At 50.1% G+C, this 27,566-nt stretch overlaps 1 protein-coding gene and 1 long non-coding RNA gene across 6 annotated transcripts in view; one reads left to right on the top strand and one right to left on the bottom strand.

The window, feature by feature from the left end:
• The window catches only part of LOC114198406 (uncharacterized), a 30,346-nt gene extending 5,713 nt beyond the window's left edge, over positions 1 to 24,633 (top strand). For 2 of the 3 annotated variants that reach the window (XR_015769347.1, XR_015769348.1), the window contains exons 2-6: positions 9,327 to 9,446; positions 16,084 to 16,280; positions 16,669 to 16,706; positions 23,322 to 23,452; positions 24,470 to 24,633. This is a non-coding gene — a long non-coding RNA (uncharacterized LOC114198406). Of the gene's footprint in view, positions 1 to 9,326; positions 9,447 to 16,083; positions 16,281 to 16,668; positions 16,707 to 23,321; positions 23,453 to 24,133 lie in introns of all 3 variants that reach the window. The other variant, XR_015769349.1, reaches the window with a different exon arrangement.
• Positions 796 to 27,162, bottom strand: SP2 (Sp2 transcription factor). 3 transcript variants are annotated; one of them, XM_028089804.2, is made up of 8 exons: positions 25,278 to 25,342; positions 23,636 to 23,748; positions 12,279 to 12,355; positions 10,583 to 11,557; positions 5,086 to 5,398; positions 3,714 to 3,888; positions 3,296 to 3,489; positions 796 to 2,033 (listed from the first exon to the last, which is right to left on the bottom strand). In XM_028089804.2, exons 3-8 carry the CDS (start codon positions 12,339 to 12,341, stop codon positions 1,933 to 1,935), a joined length of 1,821 nt encoding a protein of 606 aa, XP_027945605.1. In that variant the 5' UTR covers positions 12,342 to 12,355; positions 23,636 to 23,748; positions 25,278 to 25,342; the 3' UTR covers positions 796 to 1,932. The 3 variants fall into 3 exon arrangements, with proteins under 3 accessions (XP_027945605.1, XP_027945603.1, XP_027945604.1); XM_028089802.1 differs by lacking the exons at positions 23,636 to 23,748; positions 25,278 to 25,342 and adding an exon at positions 26,227 to 27,162; XM_028089803.1 differs by lacking the exon at positions 23,636 to 23,748 and having other exon boundaries at positions 25,278 to 25,350.
• Positions 27,163 to 27,566: the final 404 nt, after the last annotated feature.

Raw genomic sequence — 27,566 nt, 5'->3', positions numbered from 1 at the left:
TGGAGAGCTCAAAACCAAGCCTGGCCACTCCTGCACGGCGCAGCGACCCTTGCTGTGTCCCTTGGAGGTGAAGAGGCATGTTGTTAAAAGGAGAAAGCACATACTGTTCTCTCTGTGACTCACCTCTCCCTTCAGCCCAGATGCTCTTCTGGCCCCGCCAGGTTTAAACACATGCACCCACGTCCTCCTCAGAGCTCTGCCCCCCACCCCCGCACCCCCAAGAGCCCCACCAAAATTTCAGAGCTGCTGCACTTGGGCTGCCCTGTCTGGGGTGGGGGACGGAAGAAAAACACAATCCGTGGTCGGAGTCCTCGTCCGGGGAAAGCTGGGCTCCCAGCTCTCCACCCTGGAAACGAATCTTGGCCTTAGGGAACTGCCTTTTCTCCAGACTCTCTAGCCTCCCAGGAGTGACAAAGCCAAGGGCCCTCTGGCTCTCTCCCTCCCACAATTCTTGCTAAAAGGTTCTAAGGCCAAAGCCTTCCTCCCAGGACTGGGGAGTTGAGCGGAGGAACTCTCTCGCTCGTAAGGAAGGCATTGCTGTGCCTTGAGTCTGCAGGCAGAGCGTGCGCCAGCTTTGATTCCCGCAAAACTGGCAGACAGAAGCAGGAACACCTGTGCTGGGCCCTGCCCCGAGGTCCCACCCAGGTGCTCTGGGGGCTCGTGCCGACGCCGGGAGGGCCAGGTCCCGCCTTGGTCCCCGTGCGGACCGCTGGGAGAGGCCAGGACTCCCTCTTCTGGGGTGCCCTTCTCCAAGCTCTCCGAGGTGAGAGAGAAAAGAAGCTTTGCACCGCCAGGTTGCAGATTTTGCCTCAGGCAACTAAATTTATTAGCAAGAAAAAATTTTTGTCAGCCCAGTGCTGACCAACAAAGTACATCGTTAATAAAGGATAACAAATCTGTCACTTAATTCATAAAACATACCTCAAGCAGTTACAACTAAAAATAAAGTTGGATTTTTGTTTAATTTAAAAGCCTCAAAAATAACAAGCAATATGTTTTTAAACATGTAGTAGACACAACTGTCCATTATACAATATACACTGTACACAAGTAGGGCCGGGGCCACAGCTGGGGTGGGATGAGGGGAAGAGGGAAGAGATCAGGAGGTGAAGGTGTTTTTATCTGGATCCAGATTCGAGTTGAAATGCTGTGTCATTTAGAAAAGAGAATTGCTAGAGAAAAAAAATCTGTATGCTCTTCATTGCCCCCCAAACCCTAAACTGAAGCAGGCGTGGGGGCGTGAGTAACGAGGACAGGAAGAAGGGAGCAATTAAATAAAACTTTAAAGCACACACAATACACAGTGTTCATCATCTGAAGTAGAGTATAAGGCAACGTTCTCCATAGAAAAAGAGGGCATCGGTGGGTAGCTTGACTTTTTAAATAGAAAGTTGGAATGTGCTGGAGGAGAGCTGTGGCAGGGCTGGGCATGTGGAGTGGAGGCAGCCCCGTGAGCCTCTCCGGGGGGAGGGGGAGTGCCAGTGGTGCCCTGGGTGCAGGGTCCCAGGGCATCCGAGGTGGCTGGTGGGGCTGGGGAGGGGCGGGAGAGAGAGGGACATGGCACAATGCGACTCCGGCAGTGTTGGGGGAGAGGACTGGGGGGGCTCACTTTGCTCCTCGACGGAGTGAAATTCATGTTTTTCCTTTGGAAATAAGGGTTCCCACTCGTCCTGGTTTAGAACGTCTCATTGGGCACGGCCAACGTCCACGGTCTGGGCAGGCCGGGAGCTCGAGGTGAGAGGGGAGGGCCAGGGCGGAGCCAAGGGGCTTGAGAGGGAGGCGAGTAGGGGCAGCGGAGCCCCTTCCTGTGGGGGACAGTCGCAGAACAGAAGGGAGGGGCCGACAGCAGCCCGGGGACCTCCTTTCCACCAGGGGCCCAGGCAGGACACAGATGAGGGACTGTGTCTTCGGGGCCTCCCGCCTCAGTTGGCCTTACAAGTTCTTCGTGACCAGGTGGGTCTTGTAATGCTTGGTGAGATGGTCACTCCTCATGAAGCGCTTCTGACACTGGGCACACTCGAAGCGTTTGTCCCCTGGGAAGACAAGATGCACGTCACCTGAAGCCCACATGCAGACACTGTCCCAGCCGACGAGGGAGGGGGTCACCCTGTAAAGCTGGCATCGCCATCCTGGTCTACCCACCTCCTGCTTACACATCCACTCCCTACGGTCGACTCATGAAAACCCTTCAGCAGTTCTCATTTCTCTGTGCCCCCATGTGACGTCACTTCCCCGTCTCCTTTGTTCCTATCCTCCCTCCCCTGCCTGAAGCGCCCCTACGTGGGCCCCTGTACCTGCATGAGGGCTCTTCCTGTGTAGGGAAGGCTATCACCTGCTACCTTCTGAGCTCCGTCCCTGTGACTAACCCTGGCTCCATGTCTTCCCCCTGCTAGGAAAGCCCCACTCCTCGCTGGTCCGCCACCGCTGTTCTGAGTAGTGACTCTTTAGCCCCGGTGGGGGGGGGGGGGGCAGGGCAGGATCTGCCCCCCTCCCCTGCCCCCCACCGGCCAGGGACTTTGGCTTCGGGTCATGTGCCCCATCCCCAGTCCCAGGATGGCGGTCCCAGGACTGGGGTCTGCTCACGGACGCCCTCGCTCTAGCAGCAGTTCTCAAAGTGTGTGCTGGGGGCCGCCGGAGATTCCCACAGCAGTGTTTGGTGGTAGACGGATGAACGTTTCTCTATTTTATACTTCTCTATTTATTTGCCAGTGCATTAAAACATGTAACTATGATATCAAGCCTGCGGGGTCAAACACATGGCACTGGACACAAATGAGTAAAAACAGTGAAACGACGTGAGGGAAGTCATTTGGTAGATACTAGCAGGAAAGGCAGTGTGGGAAAGTGATTAGGAGTGTGGACCTGGGAACCAGAGGGCCTGGGTTGAACCCAGCTCCACCTGTCACTAGCTGGGTGACCCGGCCACCTCTCTAGGCCTCAAATGGGCACAATCAAAGAGCCCTCCCCACAGAGTCGTTCAGAGGATTAAATGAGTTCATGGGTAGAAAGCACTGTACGGTGCTTGGCCCTCTCCACCAGGGCTGGTTAAATAAGTAGCTCTGTGGCTCTGGCAGAAGTCATGGAGGCTGGGTCAGGTAAATGACCTCCGTCTGGGAAACACTGCAGTAAAGGACTGGCTTGAAGGAATTTCCGGGGTTGTCCTGACCCCCTGAGAACAGTCTGTGGCTCTTGCTCAGTGCGGCAGTTCATCGGCAGGGCCAGGAGTCGAGATACTGCTGAAGGCAGCGGAGGAGGGGGTGTGGGCCAGAGGGGGCCGCAGGGGTGGGTGGCAGACCTGTGTGCGTGCGGGCGTGCCGCTGCAGCTCGTCGCTCCGGGTGAACCTCTTTCCACAGAAGAACCAGTTGCAGACAAAGGGCCGCTCACCGGTGTGCAGGCGCACGTGGGCCCGCAGCAAGGACGTCTTCCGGAAAGTCTTGCCACAGTCGGGGATATGGCACACATGCTTCTTCTTGCCCTGCTCTCCGGACCTGGGAATTGGGTTGAGGGGTAGGGGCGGAGGGAGTGGGAAGCCGAGAAAGGGAGGAGGTAGAAGATGGAGGCAGGACGGGATGGAGAGACGATGCGAGGTCAGGTCCGGGGGCACAGCAAGGGTGAGGAGGACCTCCCCTTTCCATCTGCGGCCCAGAGAAGGGTTGGGGGAACAGGGCATGGGCCAGGCTGCTGGTCTGGACTACCACCAGCCCCACATTACCTCTTGTCCCCATCCTTGCAGTTGGGGCACGTGCAGGCCATGCGGCGCCGCTTCTCCCCAGGCTGGGCCTCTCCAGCCAGGGCCTGCTCCATCTGCAGCTGGATCTGGGTGGGGCTTAGCCCACTGATGGTCAAGTTGTTCCCGGAGACATTCTGCACCGTCAGCTGCTGCTGCCCTGTGGGGCAGAGGGGGGCACAGTTGAGGGTGCGGAAGCCAGACGCCCTTCTGCCCTTGATAAAGGTGGTCGTGGTGGCAGCTATTTCTGTGAGGCTCTTATGTGCCACATACCATTTTCGAGGCTTCAAATGTATTAACTTGCTTAGCCTTCACAACTCCATAAATCAGACACCATTATCCTTCTTTTATAGTTGAGGAACCTGAGGCTCAATAACATATCAAGGTCATAGCTAATCACTGGTAGGACCTGGATCTGAACCCAGGCAGCTAACGTCACGGTCGGTGTCCTGAGTCACTACACTGCCCACGTGACTTCAGTGGGGAGAGTTCCTGTCTTGGCTTGTCTTGTTTCTTCAGAAACTCCTCCAAGCTCAGGCCCTCGTGAGAAACCAACTCTGCTCTCAGGAAGGTCTCCAGGGATTTTTGGTACTAAGAATGAGAAACCAGGACAAAATCAAGTCCTCTACGACTTACATAAAGCCATTCCCAAGCAGGGGGAGTGTCACTTACCTAACACTGGTATCTCTGAGTGGATGCATCCCATGCCCCTAACCCAGATGCACAATGCCTTAAGTGCTGTAAACTCTTAAGGATGAAGAGAGGAGATTCGGAGAGCTTCCACTACCTTGAAAAGTGCTCTTCACCCAGTTAAAGAACACCCTGCTACAGTGCAAGGAACCATTTTTGCTACGTAGCTACAGTGTACCCTTAATTATGTGCAAGGCGCTCTCGCACTGTAAATACTACCAAATAGAACTACCGAAACGAAGTGCAGGGCAAGCCATTCCCGCTGCCAAAGGCTCCATCCTCTCCTTCCCACCTTAACTCAAGGCTGTCTCCTTCTAGAAGCCTTCTTTCAATGTCCCTTTACCTGGAACCTCCCTTGAACATCTCTCTCGGGTCTGTATCAGACTAATCTGCATGTATATGTTAGTTGGAGTTTTCCTGAGTACATCTTATGTCTCCATCATATTCCAAGATCTTCAGCTGTCAGGTGGGGCCAACACGTGTCTTAGATGATCTCACAGGGCAACTGTAAGGACCAAGTGGACATGCTCTTAAGCTAGAAGGGGCCAGGCAAATGATGGGCAGTGTCCTCGCTGCGGTGACTGGCAACCCCAGGCTGGCCCACAGTTCTCAGGGCGGGACAAACAGGCCCACTGCCCACACCCTGGCTCAGGGGCCCTCCCCTCACCGCCGGTGCTGGTGATGGTGACAGGCACGCCCTGGACCTGGACACCGTTGATGCTGATGGTCTGCATGGCCTGGGCCGCGGCCGCCAGTTGTGCTGCGTTCAGGCTGATGATGCTCCCGGCGGGGGCGATCTTTGGCAGGGGGCGCTCTTTCCGGAGGATGGCGGCCGAGTGCTTTCTGCTGGTCCCACTCAGATGGGGAGCACGGGGCGCAGGGCTGCTACAGGTGGTGGCAGAGGTGGCTGCAGCTGTTGCCGGGGGGCCGTCCTGGACAAGGACCGTCTGCACCTCACCGGAAGGCGTACGGATGTAGACCTGGAAGGGCCGGAGAAAAAGGGTCAGTGCCCCAGGACAGACTGCGCCCCACGCCCCCACACCTTTGAATGCAGTGTCACCGCCCTCACCGCCCAAGTGAGAAGTGGGGGCGCCTCTTGGTCCACCCAAGTCTTCGGCAACTGGCCCAGACCTACATTCACACTGCCGATGGCATCCCCGTACTAAGGTAGCAAAATGCTGATTGCTGACTGGAAACCAAACACTGAATTTACTTAGCATGGAAAAATACAACGCCAGCCCTCAGAATTAGAGAATTAGAAGGCAGCGAAATGGTGACGTCAGAAAAGATGCACCGTGAAAGACCACCAAACAAATGAAAACAGCTCTTAGGAGGCACGATCAATGAGAAACAGTTGTTCTCCACCTCAGACTGGCAAAGATGGAAAAATAAAATATAATGCTCACCGTCGGTGAGACATAAGGGAGACAGGCCCTTACTCTTACATCAGGAGTGGGAGTATAAGGTGGTCTAGGCTTGCCGGAGGGAAATTTGGGAGTGTGTCTCAAAAGGCGTCAAGGTATGCACGTTAGAGCCTGAGTGGGACAAGGAGGGCTTTTGTGGAGCAGTGAGGACAGCGGCCGGCCCGGGTGTCGCCGGCCCAGCAGGCTGAGGAGCGTGTCCACGTGGAATATATTAAGGCTAAAAGAAGCAAGGTTTCTCACTGTCAGAAGGTTACAAATATGGAAAGGAAGAAACTAGAATGAAGTGTGTGGCACTAGATAGGAATCAGAGGCATTGTGGCAACGCTTGGGTTTCGATATAAAGAGAAATATAGATACAAATGTGTGTATCGTGTGTGTCCATACCTATACCTATATATCCAGGCATTACATGTGTGTACATATATATGTATGTATGTTTATATATAGTTCTTGGCTGTGTCCACTGAGAAGGGCTGGGAGCAGCAACACTCCAGGGGCATGAGCTCACCCAGCACCCGGGTTTTAGCTTCTAAATATCATGCTCCACTAAAAGGAACCAGGGCTCCTTGGAGAAAAGAGCTGATTCCAGGTTTGGGGGCAGGGAGAGTACAAGAATAGATTGGAACATCTGTGGGACCAGCAAGTAAGAAGGTCCTCAAGGAACGGGGGTACCACGGGAAAAGGACACAGGAGCCAACCTGAGGGCACTCCCACTGGCCAAACAGGGGATGACTTGAACATCAAAATCTTAATACTAATGGACTACAACCCACTGAATAAAATGGAAACCTATTAGTCCCTATTGACATAAACAAACAAATGGAGAAGAGAATGACATATTTAAACAACCGTTACTGCACTCTCCAAGAACAGCTGGTCCCAGGGCTGGGGCTAAGAAATACAAGGATGAAGCACTTACACCTGCCACAACAGGGGTGAACCTTGAAAACACTATTACTAAGTGAAAGAAGTCAGTTGCAGGGCGCCTGGGTGGCTCAGTCAGTTAAGCGACTGCCTTCGGCTCGGGTCATGATCCTGGAGTCCTGGGATCGAGTCCCGCATCGGGCTCCTTGCTCAGCAGGGAGCCTGCTTCTCCCTCTAACCCTCCCCCCTTTCATGTACTCTCTCTCTCTCATTCTCACTCTCTCAAAATAAATAAATAAATCTTTAAAAAAAAAGTGAGTTGCAAAAAAAAAATAAAAAAATAAAAATAAAAAAAAAGTGAGTTGCAAAAGATCACTTTCTGTCAGATTCTATTTAAACAAAATGTCCAGAATAGGCAAATTCACAGGGACACAAAAAATGGATTTGTGGTTGCTAGGGGAGTTGGGGGGAAAGGGGAAATGAGGAGGTACTACTAAAGGTCTCTTTTGGGGGGATGAAAATGTTCTCAGCAGGGATGAGTGTACAACTCTGTGAATATACTAAAACCCACTGAGTTGTACACTTTAAAAGGGTAAATTTCATAGCAAGTGAATATCTCAAAGCTGATTTAAAAACAACAACAACAACAAAAGGTGGGAGTAGGCCAGGGGGTACAGGGGCCATCTTCAAAGCGCTCCAAACGGCCGAAGCTGGAACAATGTGAGCAACAAAATAAATAACATGATCCTGGCTTATAACCCAAAGTGTAAAACAAATACACATGAGCCCCTACTGCTATAAATAAATGATTGAAAAACTGAACAAAGAAGAAAAAACTTTTCCTTATAGAATTCCAAATAATATTACATAGATACTTTTTCTTCCCACCCCCGAAGATGGGAGACTTAGCAACTCCCTTCTAAAGAACAGAGAAAGGGAAAAGTAGCCACGTCCAATGAAGAGACCTGGCAAACATTGCCTTAATCGGCGCTAAAGGTTAACATCAGGGACAGGGCATCACCAGAACATCATGTGGCTATCACGTCCTCCTCATATAATGTGAGAGGGCCATGTCACCTCTGTAGTATTCTTTGCAAAAGCCCATAACCCCGGAGGGGGGAAAGTTCTGTAGGACATTTGACTGATGCAGCTCACGACTGTCAAGATCATGGAAAACAAGGACCAAAAGCTGTCACCTGAGGGGCCTGGGGAGACATGCCCACAAAGTGCACCGTGGTATGTGGACTGGATCTTGGAACAGAAAGAGGACATAAATGGAAAAGCTGGTGATACCCAAACCAAGTGTGAAGTTAGTTAAGAGTCATGTGCCAATGTCAGTGTCTTCGTTTTGACAAAGGTACCTGTATGATGTTTAACAATTGGGGAAACCAAGCGAGAGGGAAACAGACACTATCTGTACTCCCTTTGCAACCTTTCTGTAAATAGAAAGTTCTTCTAAAACAAAACATTAATTTTAAGAAAATCTCTATCATAATAAAAGATACTAAAACAAGTAGGAAAAAGTCTGATGAGGAATGGGATATTTACATAATCTCAAAGTATCTCCCTCCTAAATACTAATTCATTACAAAGAAAAAAAGGTGCAGAAATCTGGCGAACATCACTTTAATTGTCCCCGGTACTGAGACAAACTGAAATCACGCACCCCTTTTAGGGTACAGTGAGAACACAGCATCACGTCTGCGGTACTTCTGCAAAAAAACCCAAAGCAAACAAAAAACAAGCCACAAAAAACATACAACCCACATGTCATGAGGAAACATCACACACACCTAAACTGAGGAACATATTCCAAATAACTGGCCTGTAGCCTTCAAAAGTGGCAAGGTCGTGAACATCAAGTAAAGACTGGGAACGAAAGACATTAGCGTGTTTCATTGCTAACTGTATTGTTGTCATGTAGAATGTCCTTGCATGTAATGGGACACTTTCTATAAAACATTTGGAAGTGACAGGGATTATGGTGGCAACTTACACTCAAATGATCCGGGAGCAAAAAGTTATTTATTAAAAAAAAAAAAAAATCCTGCTGTGATTTTGATTTGGTTATTTTTAATTCCTGGGTTATTTGGGACTGTTTCTCAGTTAAAAGCAAAGAAACAAACCTCATGTCATCTCTTAATGAATAGACACATCTTATCGTGCCCCTTTTGCATATCATTGCTATTTTCTGTGTATCTCAAGTTTCTGTTACTAGAACAATTTTTTGTTCATAATATAGAGCAGGGGTCAGCAGACTTTTTCTGTAGAGGGCAGACAGTAAATATTTTAAACTCTGCAGGTCATGATGAGGTCTCTGCCTTGTAGTGCAAATGCAGCGCACACGGGCATTCCAATGTCTGCATTCCAGTTCAACTTTATTTACAAAACAGAAGGCCAGATTTGACCTCAGGCTGTGGACTGCACATCTCTGAATGTGGCATATGCTTTGTCCCACTTTTAGGAATTTAGTTAGCTGTAAGACCGTAAACTGCCGACATCTACGGTTAAGAGAGTATTAGTTATGTAATATATAGCACCTCAGGCTATTGGAAAACTATGTCTTCTTTAAGAAATAATGTAACTAAAACTTTCTGCATATGTATGATTATTTCCTTAGGAAGACCTGGGTTAAGCCCTGCCTCCATCAATCTCAAGATATGGGACCTCAGGGAAGGGAGGGGAGGTACCGCCAAGGATGTGTGCACCTGAGCTATCACCTCAGTTCCTCATCTGCAAGGTAGGTCTGGTAATGGAACCTCATAGGAATTCTAGTAAGTAAATTAAACAGTGTAAAGAAAATCACTTGGTAATATACTTAATATGCCAGGATGGAGGAGGCATTCCAGGGCAGGCCTCAGATTTTCTCCTGTGTGACTTCCATGTCCATAGGTCAATCTCAAGGGCACTCCTTCTCCACCCAGGAGAGGACACAACTCCCCACTGTCACTCACTGTGATGCTTCAGTTCTCTCTCCAGACAACTCCAGATTATAAATTCCTCAATGGCAGGAGCTATATTCTTATATTTAAAAAGAGCCTTAACACTAACAACAACAACCTTATCCTCAATTTTAACTGTAGCACCGGCCACACTGAGAAACAGCAAGTCAAGGTGAAAAGTGGAAAGGAGCGTGGGGTTTGAAGTCAGAAATTTGAGTTGAATCCTGGCTCTTGTCATCTATGCCCCATGAGCTCTTGGATACTTCCTGAGTTCCAGGTTCTCCCATCTGCAACACGGGCATAATCTCTGGCATTTACTAGGCATACACAAAATAAAACCGCCTCACAGGGCCAAATAGATTCCAGAGTAATATGGCACCTTCATATAAGCCCCCAATAAGAACATTCTTATTGAATTATTAACATCCCAGATGGATCTAGCCTAAGTATTCCTGCCTTCAAGCTGGGCTGTGTCTTCCTATTTTTTTCCTTGCCATTAACAACGACCAGAATTTTTCTCCTTTTTCTTGCTTTAAATCAAATTCCATGGTTCTGAATGAAATTTGTTTTTCTTGCTACCGTTCTGAGTAGGTAGTTCTACAAAAAAAATTAAATTTTATTTAAAAAAAAAAGGTATGTATCTGCCCCCTACCCACCCTCCAAAAAAAGACTCCCCAAAAAGAAAAAGTGGACCACAATATAGGTACATAGGGACGTCTCATCTGATTTCTAAGGATGAGCTGTACATAACCCTCTGAACTGAAGAAGACCCCATGTGTCGGCAGAAATGGCCACTCACTGCCCACCCCAGGCAACACTCAGGTCAAACCAGGAGATGCAACAGCATCATTTTCCAAGCAAGCCAAGGGGGAATAGAGCATCAGCCATTCCGCGCGAAGGAGAGGGAGGCGGGTGCAGAGGGTGAGTGTGGTACCTGAGTAGGCGTCGGCTCAGCCGCCTGGATCTGAAAGTTCTGGGAGGGCTTCTGGGGGACGGTGGGGAGGGTGGCAGATGCCGCCTGCACCACCCGCAGGGCCTGCTGGGGGATCTGCACCACCTGCTGCTGCTCGGCCTTGGGGGGCACCACCTGGACCTGCTGGACCACGGCTGGCTGGCCCCCACCGGGGCTCTGAACAATGAGCAGGTTGTTTCCTGCCTGGATGATGTTGTCCGCAGTGGTCTCAATCAGCACTGTCTCCACCTGCTCGGCCACAGCCACAGGGGGCTGGGAGGCAGGGAGACTCTTCTTCCTGGCTTTCTTGTTAGTCTTAGACAGTGGGGTCGGGGGGCTCTCTGTGAGAAGCTGAGTGGTGGCCCCGGAGTCGCTGGTGTTCACAAGGTTGTTGACGGGCAGAGTGAGCGTCACGTTGCCGCCCCCACCTGTCAGCTTCACCACATTCGCCCCACTCTGCACAGGGGCGGTGGTCGTACTCGATTTCTGGACAGGGGCTGGCTTGATGGGCACAGGCTTGTGACTGGATGGTGAGGGGCTGATGATGGCTTGACTGGTGCCGGGGATGATCTGGATTTGGTTGGTGAGACTGGGCTGTACCTGGATGGTCTGGGAGTTGCTCGCCTGTATCTGAGGGACCGCCTGGTACTGGATATTGGCATTTGATCGGGTCCCTTTGTTGATCACAGTGGGGTTCTGGATAGCGAACACCAGCTGCCCCCCAGGATAGGATGCACTCAGTTGTGACCCCTGAATCTGAAGGATGTTTCCTTTGGAGGACAAGATTCCAAAGCTATTCTTGCCAGGACTGAGAGGGAGAGGGGCAGGTTTGATGGGGACAAGTTTCCGTGGTGTGGGCTGGGGGGGAGCAGGAGGGGTCACTGCAGCTTCCACGGCGGGAGGGCCAATTTTGCTACATGTTGCGGCAAGCAGGGCTAGAGGAGATGGCTGGGAATCCTGCGAAAGAACAAGTGGAGGAAAGTGAGACGTGAACCTGCTGCTCAGCCACCCTCTGCCCTTCATGGTCCTCTCCTCTTGGCAGGCTCTTCGCCACCTCTGTGGTAGGCATGGTGCTGACATCTTTCCCTTCCCTGCTGGCTCCTCTTTGAGGGAGAAAGAGTAAGCAATGTCTTTCTCAGGAAGGAACTCTCCAGGAGCCCCCATTTACAGGGTGAACGAACACCCTTACTTCCCAGCAGCCTTGTTTCTCAGGGGGTCATGGAATCATCCTCATCTCTTAGGAAGAAGTCCACTGGCCCATCACAGGGGTTAAGGAGCCCCTGATTCCCCAGCTGAGGAAGGACCGAGGGAGGGACGGAGGGAAAGAAGAAGGGATGGGCCACAGGAAGAATAAACACTTTGGTAAGGTGGGGAGGGCTGCTCTTTCGAGGTGACAAGGACAGAGCCTCTGGAGTGTAGGGACCCAGCCTCTATTTCCCTTTTATGGTCAAGTGGGAAAATCCTGCTTTTCCCCCCGACTCAACTTGTGCCACCTCAGGTAAGTGGCCCTGGCTTCTCAGTTCAGAAAAAGCAGACAACCGAACCTTCCCAGGGCTCATATCCCAGGGTGTTCCTAGTGAGCCAGGACCAGAGTCTTCAGCTGTGGTTTAATGTCAGCTTCAGCGAGTGCTTCCAGGCTGATGCAGCCCCCAACGCTCAGAACCCGCTGCCCACTCACCTGGGTGGTGGAGGCGGCGGGCTGCAGGTAGTCGCTGGGACTGACAGCGGCAGTAGCGGCCATGCTGGTCTGTGGATCTGTTGGAAGGAAAGACAGAATAATGCACAAGATGCCCAAACGGAACACAGGCCCACGGGCCTCAGATACCCTTTTTGCCTCTTTTCACTGCTGCTTCTCTGAGAGGCAAACCTTTCCTCACACCTCCCCACTCAAGGTTAGCAACGCTACATCTTGTTCAGTGGATGACCTCTGCTCTCCGATGACTTGTCCATCCCGGGCTGTGAGGGCAGCTGGTCCTGTCTCCAGCCATCATCGAGCCTGGGACAACACGAAGATACGAGACTTTGCCAAGACCAGCTTCAGTGACCTAACAGAGCTGTCTATATGGGGTACTGCTGACTCTCTCTAGCTGGGTCGGCATCCCTATTTGGTGAGCAGGGGAGTCCCCCTCACCCCTGCAACTCCAGTTAATCCTCTAGTTCTAACCCAAGCTTCTTGCTCACTCCTGCTATAGCCAGATGCCAAGTGAGCCTGGGAGAGAAGCATCTCTCAGCCAGGATCCCTGACAAAGATACACCTGCTCCATGAAGAAGTCTTAGGTGCTTTATGCTCAGCCTTCACCACAAAAGCACCATGGCCCAGGAAATGATCTTCAGCATATGGATAACCACTTTAAGTGAATTTACATAGGCTAACAGGTATGGCCCCAAAGGCTTCACCAAGACTAGAACTAATGACTGAATATAATGAGAAGAATGAAAATAGAGGAAATTCTATTTTTGTTAAACATGTACATATTTCTATATGTGAATACAACAGGAAGAGTCTTTGAAAATGCTGGAATGTTGAAACCCATTATCTCTTGGTGGTAGAATTTTGCTTGACTTAAAGAATTTTTCTCCTGGTTTTTCTGGATTTTCTCATTTTCCCACAGTCAATATACTCTATTCTGCTTTTTTTTTTTAATAAAGAAAAATAAAGAATGTTGAGGCATTAATGAGAGGAACTACTCTGAAATCTGATATAAGAGAAACAGAAGTAAAATGGAAATCATGAGAATTTGGGGTGGGGAGAGAATCTATGCCATCCTGTAGTTCATAAATCACTAAGTAAAAGGACACCAGGCAGTGAGACTTGCATCCTAAACCTTTGGAAGGTAGCTTTCAGGAAGTACAGAAACAAGGTTATATTATTTCAGAGAAATAAACTGTGTGAGAAGCCAAAGGGCAGCTCTGGACAAAATCGTATAGGGAGATCCTGAAATATTACAGACACTGATCCTTGGCAAAATCCAAGAACACATGACCAAACAGCACACTACAATTACCGAAGGAAACAATGATCATAAGGAATAAGCATGGGGTTGCAAAAACGGAGTCATGCTGCCTTATGGGGTTTTGCATGGGTATATCAAGAGAAGAATATATACCGTGTTTATTTCAACAAGGCATCTGACTGACATCTTCATAATATTCTTAGGAACAAGAAGGGAAAAAACTGCAGGCAGGATGGTCTAGTCTGGGGGCTAAGCCAGATGTGCCTCCCCCTAAAAGTGCTGAGATCTGCACATCCTGAGGGGTTTGCTGCTGCAGGGGCAATCAGGGTGCCTCAAACTAGGGGTGGGTCCCAGGATGAGGGTCTGCAGCTTCTCCTTGGAGGCGCGCACTTTTTCTGCCAGAATGTTTTCTTCTTGTGTTATACTGTGATGGTCCTCTTTTGAAAACAAACATCCACTGGGTGACTGCTACTTTACCAAGCTTTGCCTGTTTCGGGGGGTGTGTGTGTGTGCGTGTGTGCGTGTGTGTGTGTGTGTGTTTACAACTGTACTGGTGCCAACTGGCACCACTCTGACTGCGTGGGCTAATTAAGACAACTTAATTCTGCACGTTTTAATTCACGCTACATTTGTGCAAAGTGAGGGATGACGGCTCTTCAGAAGCGTGGGAGGAGTGTGTTGCTTGGCACAAGACACAGCAGGGTAGGCGTGCGAAACTCAAGCAGCCTGAGGTGTCAAGTTGGCCGTGCTTATGCTGACAGCAGTGATCCGGGTTCAATCAGATGTCATCCTCCCAGAATGCAGCTGGTGATGTGACTTTTACTGGCTTTTTGGTAGTTATTTAATTAATTTTATAGGAGCTGGATCAATGAGCTGATAAACAGATTTGTGTGCATAATTAAGTTGCAGCATTATAAATGAAAACGATCTAAGTTGACTCAGAAACGTTTTTCCTTTAGAGCAGTGTTCAAACTATTTAGACCATGAGCCACAGTTATAAAAACAGTTTACATCAAGACCCAGTATGCACGCACCCACACACTTCCCTGTCCTGTGCTCATGCAGTGAGTTTCTTGAAAAAAAAAAATCTGCCCTTACTATGTGTGACGGACTTAGGTATTTTTCTACTCTATTTCATTTTTTTTAAATGCTGGTTGTGACTCACTAAATTGGTTCTGTGCCCTAGAGGCTGGAAAACGTGGCTTTAGAGTAGTCGACCCACCACCCAAGTTTGGAAAACCATGCAAAGACCAAGCAGACAACTTCAACTTGCAGATGTCACAAAACCGAGAAGGATTATAAATACACCGGCTGTCGGTATTACGGTCGAAAGAGATCTTTAAAAACTAGTATGTGCAGTGCTTTAGAGCATGAGGTTCCAGACCTAAATGAGAGTTGGGGCCGTGCCGTCATCAGTGGGGTGGCTGGGGCATCCCTCTCAGGCTCACTGTGCCATCTATAGGACAGAGGGAACAGCACCCTCCTGGGATTCTGGGAGGTGTCAATAATTACTATGGAAGCAGCGCACACGCAGTGGATAATCACTAAATAGTGGTTTAAATTTTGAAGTTGAGTACATCCTGCACTTGGGTTAAAAAAAAAAATTCACATGCATATAGGACGGAACAACAGAGCTTCATAGTGGTTCTCCTGTGAAAAAGCCCCAGTGGGTTTGCCTCAAAGCTAAACAGGAGGCAACAGAATCTAGATGTGGTTGCCAAAAATCTACTGCAATCTTGGACTGCATTTCCAAAAGTTCAATCATAGAGAAATAAAAATAATTGTCCTAGTGTGTTCTGCACATTCAGGCCACATCTGGAGTGTCAGGTTTCGTTCTGAGGGTATGTTAAAAGGGGCATTTTCAATTGGCGATTGTTCATTGGACAGCTGCAGTGGTGTGGCCAGGATGCCAGACTAGTGATACCCACCAGGGCATCCATCCCACACGTGGTTCAAAAACTTCAGGGTAGAAACGTCAAGGCGGCAGATTTTGAGGTGCCTGGCTGGCTCAGTAGGTAGAGCATGTGACTTCTGATCTCGGGGCTGTGAGCTGGAGCCCCACGCTGGATGTAGAGTTTACTTTAAAAAGGCAGATTTCAAATTAACATAAGGGAGAACTTTCAAAAAATGGAATCAGTTGCCTTTTGAGGTAATGTTCTCCCTTTTCTGGAATCATTTAGACAAGAGGCAGGATGTGTGTCTCTGTTGGAGATGGGATGTCTAGATGGGGTGGGAAGCTGGACTAAATGATCTTGAAGATTTTTTAAATTCTTAGACCGTGTTGCTGTTAAAAACAAGCTGAGTTACTTGCGGGCAAGGCTGGGAAGGGAAGGCAGGGGGCTCTCCCAGGAGGCTCCCCTGGACTCAGGTTCCCTTTAGCTAAAATGGGTGACTGACTCTCCTGCAGACAGACATCTTCTGGTCAGGAAACGGAAGGGCACTAGAACAGGACAGGGTGCAAATGAAATGAAAACAGGCCTCGTGCGTCTTACTCATCTCCCTTTCCCATCTTCCTCTCTCCCTCCACAGTCTTTGATACCCTGGACTCAAATGGTTTGGAGCTCGGGCTGGGCTCAGAGCGATTCTTCAGTTAGGAAGTTAACAGCAGGATTTACTGAAGCAAGCTGCCAGAACTGCTGGGCCTGACATTGTACCATTTCAGTTTGGTTTCATTTTCCTCCACAGCTGGCTCCTGCAATAACCCTCTAGCTTTCAAACCAGTGTTTGTAAGTATCTCTCCTAGTGTCGCTGAGCTTGGGCTGCAAGCTTGGGCAACCAAAACAGAGACTGATCTCCCTGCCATTGCAGAATTATATCCTGGGATTAACCATGAAAGGGAAAAGAGAAGCATTTCCAGTTGGGTGTTTGAAAATGAAAAGTGGTTCAGAAGTGGCGTAGATACGTAACTGCAAGACTATGATCTTTGAACCTCATTAATTTGGAACCTTATATCTAAACGTGTAATTTGGACATAAATTGTGCTTAAATTTGTCTTCATACTATTCAAAGTGAGGCTAACTACTGTATGAAGACTGCAAAGGGACTCCTGGGCATAATCATGTAATTGTTTTATACCGCTTCTACCATTTTAATCGTACCATTTGCTTTTAACAGTTTACGTCTGGTCACTGAAACCTACATTTAGCAACGCGGTAAGTGGGATTTACTGAGTATTCTTGAAAGAAAAGCTGCACTCCTTTCAGAGGTCGGTCATTCAGACTTTTCATTAATTCAGGTTGGCTAAAACTTTCCCAACAGTCCCTTGGCTGGTGAAGATTGACCGTGATTTATTACACAAGCAACAGTAGCTCTCTTAGGCTCCATCCAAGGAAAACTTCCAGTGGCATCAAGCAAGGCTTCCAGACTGGGGGGCTGGGGGGTGGGGTCTAGGGCTTGACGGCACCACCCCTGACTTTTCCTTTCCCCATACTGGAAGCCAGTTTAGTTCCAGCACGGCAGAAAAGGCATCCGCTGCTGAGCCTCTGGCTTTTGATGGACAGATAAGCCATCTCCACCACCATCCCCTCCAGCGACAGCCTTTTTTTCCCCTCCCTCCCTGGCCAAACTTGGTGAAAAAGCTGCCAGCACTTGACTGCTTCCCTCCTTTCTCACTTGCTCATTTGCCGGAGCAGCAGCTCCCTGCGGGACACCGCTCCTGCCCAGGTCCCCGAGGACCTCCTCACTGCTAGAGCCGACAGACCCTCTTCAGCAGTTCCTGACCCTTTCACTGTTTCCTCCTCCTCCTCAAAATTCCCACGGAGCTTCTCCCACCTCTCTGGCCCCCTCTTCCCCTTGTGGGCTCCTCTGCCTTTTGCCACCCTTCAGTACTACTGTTCCTCAACACCCCTCCTTCTCACCCAACACCCGTTCCACAAGTGGCCATGCCCACTCACAAGGCTTCGGGCACTATCCGCACACTGACGACTGCAGGGTCTGCGTGCGGCCCCGGCCTCCTGAGCGGCAGACAGCTACACGTAGCCCTCTGCAGGCCTTCGCTCGGGTGGGCCATAGGACCGCCCGCGCCGAGCGGCCGCCTTTGCCCATTCTCTTTCCCAGCTTCTTCATCCCCAGCCTCCACAGGCCCTCTTCCCCTTCCCTGCAGTTTTCATTTCTGCCGCTGCCCTTTCCTTGCTCAGAACTCTTTCTTCTCTCTTTACTGGCCAACACCTACTCACCCTTCAGGTCTCAGCCTGTTTTTTTCCCAGCGAAACTTATTAAGAGCCCACTCCTCGCCACCCTTTAAGTAATCATGGGCTTAATGTCTCTGTTGATATTCACAGGAGGGTGCCCAGGGTGGGCCAGGCCAGTTTTCCCTGCACTGCTACACCACACCCCAGCACACAACCCAGGGGTCCTTCAGCGCCTGCAGGCCGGAGGAGTCTTTGGTTAAACCAGCCTCTCTCTGGTATTTCTAATCACAAGGAAACCTGAACGTCATCCTCATCGCCAAGGACTCATCAAGTCCTCATGATTCTACCTCCTAAATATAAACCGCTTTCCAATCCACTCACTGCTCTCCATCCCCTTCGCCATGACCCTGGCATTAACCACCTTCCGCTCAGCCTGGAATACCGCCCAAAGCCTTCAAAATGGCTCCCCAGCCTCTGGCCTTGCCCGCTCTAATCCAGCCTCCACTATCGTGTCAGAAGAATCTTTAAAATGCAAATCCCATCCAGCCACTCCCCTGATTATACCCTTCAATAGCTTCCAGATGATCTTGTGATAAGCTTGTAAAAGCCAAAACAATCTGCCCTTCCTCCCTCTACCTCTCCTTTATCTCTTGCTCTTCCAACTCTCCCCACAGGCACGTCAGTGTTTTCCATTTCTGGAACTATGACATGCCCTCTCTCACTTGGAGCCCAAGTTTGCGCACACGCGCGTACACTCTCTGTCATTTATCTGGCCAACTGCGGTCCTCAGAGCTCAGTTTATAACTCACTCAGGTAAAACCTTTCCTGACCTCTTCCCTTCCAGCCCCCCAAGTCTGGGTCAAGTGCCCCCGCTATATGCCAATGTATAGGCCCCACAGCCCCCTTCACAGCACTCACCCCCATCACAGAGCAGGGAGTGGTATCTGTCCTAGAGGTCTTTCCATGGCCTGGCTCAAGGAGCACCAGTAACAGGAAGAGGCCTCAAACAGGACCCTGAAATCCCGGCCATCAGACTGGGGGCCATTCCACTGGTCTTTCACTTGAGAACACTACTCCTGAGACACAAGGAATGAGAGAAGGGGTCCAAAGAAATACCACAATAGGCTTTAGGAAGTTCTTTTCCCTCTGGAGAGAACTTGGGTCAAACTCCATAGCCAGACCTTGGGGGGGTACTTGGCTTTTTTTTTTTTTTCTTTGCCTCATGGGTTCCTACCATGGCTTTCTTGGCCATGTGCTATGTTATTTCCCCTGGAGGAATTTCACTCTGCACAAACAGTCCTTCTGCTGGCTATTTTGGTCAGCTCGGCTGGGCCGGAAGCCAACACAACAGTGTCTAAGCCCAGTGTCTCCCAGTTGCCTGGCCTGGAAGAATTCAGAGCTGGTAAGGGAAAAGCAAGCCATGGCTGGTTTAAGAGAACAAAGCTGGACCTCAAAGGGCGTTCATAAATGAGCTAAGGGAACTGGCCCGCATGGAGGGAGCAGCAACACTGGTAGTTAAAGACTCCAAAGCGCTGAGAAGCAAGTCTCCAGCACTGTAATAACCATACAGAAGAGCTCAATACGGGCAAAAGGAACTTCACTGACTTCCAATTCAGGAGGGCACTGTGGGTGACGGCTGGCTAAGCCGGCTAATGCCTCAGGCCAGAGGAGGAGGGTGGAAAAGATATTGTCTCTATCCACACACTTTAGGAGCCATCCTGTCTTCCCTGCGCCCAACTTTAACCCCAGCCTCAGCCCAGGACCCTTATGTGGGCCCACAAGTTCATTAAGAAGTTAAAATTCCCTACATCAGCTAAGTTCCATTATTTCTCTCCATTTCAAGCAAAACCCCTTGCCAGTTACCCATAATTGCTGCCCCTAATTCCTCTCCTGCCATTCCTGGAACTGCTCCAGGTTTTGCTATGCCACAGAAACCACCAGTGACCTCATGTTGCTAAGTCTAACAGTTAATTCTCAGGCCTCATTCTAGGTGTTGATCTGACAGCAGACCCCTCTTTCTCCTTGAAACACTTTCTCCACTTGGCTTCGAGGACACACTTGCCAGGCTGGCCTACCTCTCTAGCTACTTCTTCGAAGATTCCTTTGCTGGGTCCTCCTCTCCTCAAATTCTAATTGGTTGGGCAGCCCCAGGGTGCCGTCTCAGCATATACCTTTCTTCTGTCTACACCTGTCTCCTGGGTGATTTCATCTAGCCTCACAGCTTTAAAAACCAACAGTACATAGGTTCTACATAACGATGACTTCCAATTTGTATCTGCAGACTTGTATATCCAGCTGCCTACTGACATCTCCACGTGGATATGTTAACAAGCATCTCAAACCTAACTAGCCCCTGATACCGCTGTCATTCCGTGTCTCCTTCAAACTTCCTCATGCAGGGGTTGGAATTCTGTCCTTCTAGTGGTCTGGTGCCAAAAACCCTGCAAGTCATCCTTGCCCCTTCTTTTTTTCCACACTCTACATCTGACAGTCAGCCGACACTTTAGGTTCCACCTTCAAAATATATTCAGAGTCTGACTGCTCTCACCACCACTTCTTGTTATCACCGATTCAGGTCTGCATCATCTCTCCCCTGGTTAAATGCAAAAACCTCCTAGCTGGGCTTCTGACCTTGTTCCCATCAGCCTATTCGCCACATGCCTCCAGAATGAGGCCTATCCACACTTCACGGTACTCCTCTGCTCAGAGCCCCCCCCCCATTCACAGTAAGAACCAAAGTCCCCACCATGACACATAAGGGCCCTATGTGACCTGTCTCCTGTGACCCCTCTGACCTATCCTGTCACCCCCCCCTTCCCTGCTTCAGCCACGCTCGCCTCCCTGCGGTTTCCCAACATGCCAGGTTTGGCCCCTTCTCAGGGCCTTTGCACTTTCTGTTCTCCTTCACCCTCCGCCTCCCACCCCAGACTGAGCATGGCTGACTCTCTTCCTTCTCTCCGGTTTCGCTCTCACGTCACCATCTCACTGAAACTTTCCCTGACCACCCTATATAAATTTCACCCTTTCACATTCTTCTAGCCTCTATTCTGTTTTTCTCCTCAGCACTTCCCATCATCTAATACCGAGTAGTTATTTATTTATTGTCACCAAGATGTAGGCTTCCTAAAGCCAGGGATTGCCCCTTGCTTTACCCACTGTTGTATCCCCCCGACCTGGCACATAGTAGGTGCTTAGTATATTCTTTTTGAATGGATGACTGAATGAATCCTGGAGGCTGGAGAGCAGGAGAGCCTAAATGGAGTTTAAGAACCACAAGAGCAAACCCGCAGATGTGTGTGTCCTGGCAGGAGGCTGGGAATCCACTTGCGAGGTCGGTCGGCTCAGCTGGTGCAGGCCCAGATGGAACTCTCAAGCCCGCCAGTCACCTCATGAGGGGACAAGTGCTTGTGTGCAGACCAGCACGGTCCAGTCCTGCTCCTGGGCAAATATCTCCAAGCCCATACCTCATCACCACACACCAGGCACCACATTTCAATGCTTTTTTTGATTAACATTACATAGGGAGGGGGCTCTTTCCCGAATGAGTTCAGACGAGAGCATCTGCTATATGTACGCCTCTCCTCGAAATGGGACTGTCATTTGCTAATTTGTATCCTGCCTCGGTCACACCCAGTGGTCCTAGAAGGGGCTCTGGAGAAGTGAGTGGGGACCCAGGGCAGTGGAGGGTGGTGGAAACTCTGCACTCTGACAGAGGAGCCCCAGGAAATGGTACAAAGAATCCTGACCTCAGAACTGTCTTGGAGAATGGGAGAAAAAAAGAAAGCAAGATACACTTTTTCCCCCTAGAAGAGCATTCTGTACAAACACGCTTTCTCTGCTTTAGCCCATTTATTTGAGTCACTCCCGCATTCATCCTGGGTGCGAACCAGTTCCGAGATGAGTGCTGACTTCATACCATTTACTGTTCTGAAGTCTGGGAAATGTTTCGGTCCGTGTTGAAGCCAATCTGAGGAGACTTCAGTTAGACACTGACCAGGGGCTGAAATGTTCCACTTCCAATCACATGGCCCTGCCTGCTGTCTCTTATTCCCCAGTCACACTCTCTGAGAAGCCGCTTTGTGATTCCACTGAACCCCAGAGGAGAGGTAACAAATACCCCAAAGAGGAAGCTCTAGAAAGAGGACACTTGGCAGGGTGCAGGCCAGTGCATAAGGACAAACTGGCATCTCAGAGCCCTTAGAATCAAAAACAACAGTCACCCAAGCTAAACCTTGGCACTGCGATGGTGAGGCTTCTGGCCAGGTGCGATTCGGCAGCTGAAACAAACTGTAGCTATAAGGGAATGAGGTGTCCAGAGGAAGCATTCAAACAGCTGGGCCTGCACACGTGCTCCTCCTGTGACACACACAGCCTTGCCATCTCAGCACTGCTCGGAGCCACTCCCGGGCTTTAGTTGAGACTAAACAGCATCTCAACTGGGCACTCAGCCCTTTCGCTCTCCACTGCTCCTGAGCAGAGCTCATCTCCCCAGGGCCCACCAGCCCAGAGCCCACCCTGATGAGAAGCCTGGTCATCCCCCGTGTTAGTGACGGCCTCGGAGCACTCAGAAAGAGCACTTCCTAGACACATGGTAGAGGCCATGGCTTCTCCCAAGCAGTGAGTGCTGGCTGAGCTTGCTCCTGGGTTCTCTTTCCATCATCCCGTGAGGCAGCAGAAAAATCAGTTTTCCATTCTGGAATCCTGTCAACTAGAACAAATCTACCAGTACTACCTGGGAGCATCTCTTCTAGGGCGATCGCTAATCCCTTCCCTACTTAGGCTGACAATGCCCTTGAATTGGTAATGTCCCATGTTTTTACCCTCTTAATCCAGAGCAAAAAACAAATAAGCAAAACATCAACAAATGCATTCCATCATGATGTCCATTTCTCAGTCCAGCTTGTACTGATTTGGTCCAGCACGCAGGCCAAGTTTTCCTAGCTTAGAACTTACTAGAAGTTCCCTAATCCAGTTAAGCTACCCAAAGGAACCAGATGTATCACCCAATAAACTCATAAGTACTGGAGTTTCTCCAAATAGATTTTACTTCAAATCTTCAGCCCACAAGGTTTCAACTGGACCACATAATCATTTAAACTCAGAAGTGTTCACATCTCTACACTTTCTAATACTCTATACGCACTTTAAAGCAGTGTTTCTCTGCATCTTTCTTCTGTGGCCATTGCCCACCCCTCCAAAATAATTACATTTTTCAATCCTTGGAAGCAAGGCTTCCAATATGTGTGTAAACAGAGAATGGAGAAGGCGAAGATAAGTCATAAAAGAATATGCTACATTTCCATCATAGAAATGGGGTGACAAAGTCTAGAAGATTGCTGAACTCAAGCCAATACCAGGGTCTACTGGTTGACAGCAACAAGTTTAGAATGTCTTCGTAAGGGCCCTGGATGGGCAATACTTGCTTAAAGCAGACTCCAATTATCACATGCCTATGGCAAAGGATGGTTCAGGTTACAGAGACCCTGCAGCTTCTCCAGAGGGCTGCCATTAGTCAACAGGAGGAGGTTCAAGGCCAGGATACCCAAATGAACTAACCTATCTGCTGTGACGCCCTGAAGTTCCTTCACCCAGATAATTTGCCAAAATCTCCTTACAGCTTCTTATCTCCTCTGACAGGCCTCCAGAGGCCCAAACTAATAGAATTGGAGGAAAAAAACAAAACAAAACAAAAAACTGGCCAGTCTATGTGCTGTCAACACTGATGCCACTCTTCCTCCAGGAGCCAGTTCTCCCTATGGGGCAGTCAGGTGAGGATCTGATTATGAACTAACTCCACTTGGGTCTCCTTGGCAAAGACACTGTGTCTTTAGCTCAGGGGGTTCATAATTATGTCAGACCAGCTTTTTTTTTTTTTTCCTTGCTGCTGCTTTCAAATGAAGGGGGTAAGCCTCTCTACAACCAAGGGGAAGAACCAGAATTAGAAAACTTACCAATCGCCCCAGCCAATGAGAATCCATTTCCAACAGGTATTAATGCCTGTTAGAAGCCACTGGAACACTGACATCATCAGCCCAACTGCTAGGTTGTCTGACAGATTCGCCCCCTTCATCGCACACAAGAATTTAAAACAAAACAAGACACTGCAGTTACATTCATTATTGCTGACAACACGTTTCTTTGTGTTATTAATCAAAATGACTTCTATGGTGTGGACTCCTGCACTGTTCCTTTAACAGCCTCTCTGTGAACTGGCCAACACCCTTAACTTTCTAGCCCTAAAAATCTTACCCAAAACACCAACTCAACACCTAGCCCTCCATTATGATACTTAATGCCTTCTGGGTTAGAGCATGCAAGTTTTAGATAGTGCATGCTAGTGTACCCTGAGTCAGCACCTATAAATCATCCCTTAAAATCAGTGTAATGGGGGACCATGAGCCAATTCATTGCTTAAAGCAGATCTCTAGCTCCTCCCTCCCTTTCTCTAGGAATGAACAAGTAAGTGAGCAAGAAGTAACTTCAAGAAAAACAAACTTTGGGGGAACGTGCACTAAGAGCCAGAGGGAGTCCCTCTGGATCAAGTTAATTAAGAAACAAACATGAGAGTATACTGGAATCAAAACCAAGGAATGCAGTGAAGACAGGTTTCTCAATTGCCCAGAGGAGAAGACACAGTTCCTTTTCAACTAAAATTAGAAAGCCACTGGGAACATAAGCCAAGAAGCACGGGTAGGAGGCTGAAAACCTTAAGTCAGCAATGGGGATGGAGGTGGGGTGGAGGAAGAAAGTATAGGTTTTGTTTTGTTTCTCTTGTCATTCCTTAGGTTTGCACCTGGCTTTTGGGAATCAGCAGTCCCCTCGACGGAGCATCAGCTAACAGGCTGGGAACTCTTGCCAACAAGTTCTTAAACGGCTAACAATTCTGCTAAGAGCTTGCATGTATCTAGCTGGTGCTCAAAGACCCAAGTAAAAACATTAAACAGAGGTTTCTGCCCACTCCGCAGTCTAAGGCGAGAAGTCATCTGTCCAAGGGGTGCCCTCGTGTTCGGACACCATCTCTCCATTGGGACATATCGGGAACCAGGTTGGGTTCTATGCCCAGCAGTGCCCATGTGGCTGGCGCCGTCTGCATTTCAAGCATTCCCTTGCTCCTCTCTGCACTCGGGAGGGCCCCGAATCGCCGGCGGGCACCTAGAGTCAGAGCGCAGGAGGGTCCCCCGAACACAGGACAAGGACGAGGAGCGTCGGCCGCCTCCTCGGGGCGGACCCAGACTATGTCCACGGGCCGAGCAGCACTGAGGCGGGTCGGCAATCAGGCGGAGGGGGGTGCCAGGCCCGCCCGGGTGCCCGCACCTCTTGCCAGCCCCCGGAAGCGCCACCCTCCCGCCCAGAGGGCTCCGAGGGGGCGGGGAGTCGAACGCCCCCTTCCGGGTGCCTCCGCCCGGCTGGCCAGCCCCGCTCCTCCTCCGGGCGGGAATCCTCCCTCCCCCGCCCCTCCCGAAGCCGGGCCCCGGCGCCAGGCCCGGCCCCAGGGGGGAACCCCCAGCCCCGGCTCCCCCTCCCTGCGGCCTCTGCCCGTCTTCCCGACCCTTGGGGGCCGGGAAGACCCCGCCGGCAGCGGCCAGGACCCACCGCTCATTACGACATCTTCCTCCCTGGCCTCCGCCGCCTCCGCCGCCACCGAGAGCCTGACACCGCCCGCCCAGCACCCGCCAATCCCGGAGCCCGCCACCGCCCGAGCGACGGCAGCGTTCACCAATAAAAGCTCAGCACATTGGGGACCGACAGCACCAATAACCAACCAAAGAGAGGCGTCTAGAGCGACGTTGGTTTAGCCAATCGACCTGTGAAATGTCACTGATGGACGGTAGAGGGCACCAACCGAAAACCTACTGAAGAGTGAACGACATGTTCGCCAGCCAATTGGCGGGAGGCAAAGTCCCGCCCACTAGGTGGATGATGGACAGCAACAGGAAGCTAGATGAGGAGGGGTTTAGCCGAGGAGTGGTTTTGTATTGGTCGTGGTTGACCTTCCACCCACCTCGAACCCAAAAGATGAGTGATAGATCTCCCCTAAAGCCAATCAGAAGTCCTTAGGGTGAGACCCAGAAATGCCCTATAAATAGTACATACATTACACCTCAGTCCAGTGTCGCCCGGGTGTGCCAGGGGCCACCTGCTTTTCGGCCAGCCAAGCCCCGTGCCTGGTGAGTGGAAAGCCACCAGCCTATTTTGTCCCTCGCCTTTCAGCGCCTCGGGGGAGGGAAATGAGCCCCCAGGCGACTTTGTGCTGCCAGGCATCGGAGTGCAACAATAGCGGGAGTTGGGGCTACGTGACACTTCTGAGAAAAGGGATTATTTCGCCGTCTCGGTTCAAGCCCCTGTTTCATCCTCACCTGGTTATTGCAGCGACCGCCCCCCATCCCTAACGGGCGGCCCCCCCCCAAAATCTCCTGAAGCTGTCTAAAGGGAGATTCCCGGGGCTGCCTCTGATAATCCGATTCTGTGTGTCTGGGGCACCCCTGGAATATGCGCTCTGACCAGCGCCTCGAGTGGACAGAATTGGTCCTGCCCCACTTACCTCCTGGATTGAGGTGCCGTGTGAGTACACACAGCGCTTGGAGGGCGCTGCCGGGCATTATCGAGAAGGAATCCTCTCTGGCTTCAGACCAGCCTGGGTTCGAAAAATTTACACGTCCCACTTAGAGAGGGGCAGGGTACTGAAACTCCCCGCGCCTTCCGTCCTCGTCCGTACGATGAGGCTCACCACACCTACACCTGAGAGCAGCGGCTGCTCTCTCTCTCTTCTTTTTAACCATAAGCCACAGCGGGAAATACATTTGAATCCTGATACAGTACACTTACACTCCTGCGAGAATGTATAACAAAGTTTCTGCAAACACTACTCAACCTTCCTACCCGTGAGACGCTGATATTTTCTATCCTGTTAACCTTCCTTCCTCCCTCCCTTCCTTTCTGCCTGCCTTCCTTTTCTTGATTATGACTGGCAGTTTGAAAAACGCTCTCATAAAGGGTTGGAGTGATAAAACACAGAGCCAATGCCCAGTACATAGGAACTGATGAATAAATGTTAATATTCTCTTCCAGGCTACCCCTCCCAGCCTTAGCCTTTGAAAAACAAAGCCCTAGAAGCTATCACTCCTCTACTTAAGATCCTTCACTGGCTCCCTATCTATGCCTTTCTGGATAAAAAGCCCAAACTCCTTTCTAGGTAGGAGGCAAACCGTAACCTTTACACTCATTTGTGGATCTTTCCTCCTCTGCCCTATTCCCTTTCTACGGATCCTACCCTTTTGCCTGAAGGAAAGATTCCACATTTCTTAAACACTTCTTCTATTTCCCTTCCTACTTTATCCTTCCTTTCTCCTGGTAAACTCCTATACATCCTTCAAGATCCTGCTCAAAGTCTGAACACCTAACTCTTGCTGAGCCATAACAGAGGGCTTCGCTCGCTAACACTGCACTTTTGTTTTCACTTCTGACCCCTGCTGTACTGTGAGCTGCAGTGGGCGCTTTGAGGCCTGTACAAGAGGACTGGCAGGAAATGAATGCGGAATTAAAGAATGAATATTTGCATACATCTACATAGGACTTGTTTATGTAGACCATACATTCTGTTCCCATGTCATTTTTCAAGTTAAGATTGCTTCACTGTCAGGCCAAGGACTCCACCCGGGTTCAGTGACTCAGCTGTATTAGGGTGCAGGGAGTTTTTTGGGGGGTGAGGTTGAATATCCTGCTGGGCCGCTGCCAAACCTTTTGTGGGACGAAAGCTGGGGCAGCTGTGCTTCTCTCACCCCAGAGGCCCCATCATGAAGACAGCCGAAGTGGGGGGGGGTGCATGTGTGTGGGTGGAGGAACAGGGTGCAAAAACAGAGAACTTGGCAGCCCTTGTGAGTT

The sequence above is a fragment of the Eumetopias jubatus genome, unplaced genomic scaffold (genome assembly GCF_037043125.1).
Source record: "Eumetopias jubatus isolate StellerSeaLion01/CBP00866 unplaced genomic scaffold, mEumJub1_p1.0 scaffold_10, whole genome shotgun sequence".
In the NCBI taxonomy this organism is placed as follows: domain Eukaryota; kingdom Metazoa; phylum Chordata; class Mammalia; order Carnivora; family Otariidae; genus Eumetopias; species Eumetopias jubatus.
Note: the sequence above shows the minus strand (reverse complement) of the source record. Positions and strands in the feature narration are given on the sequence as shown.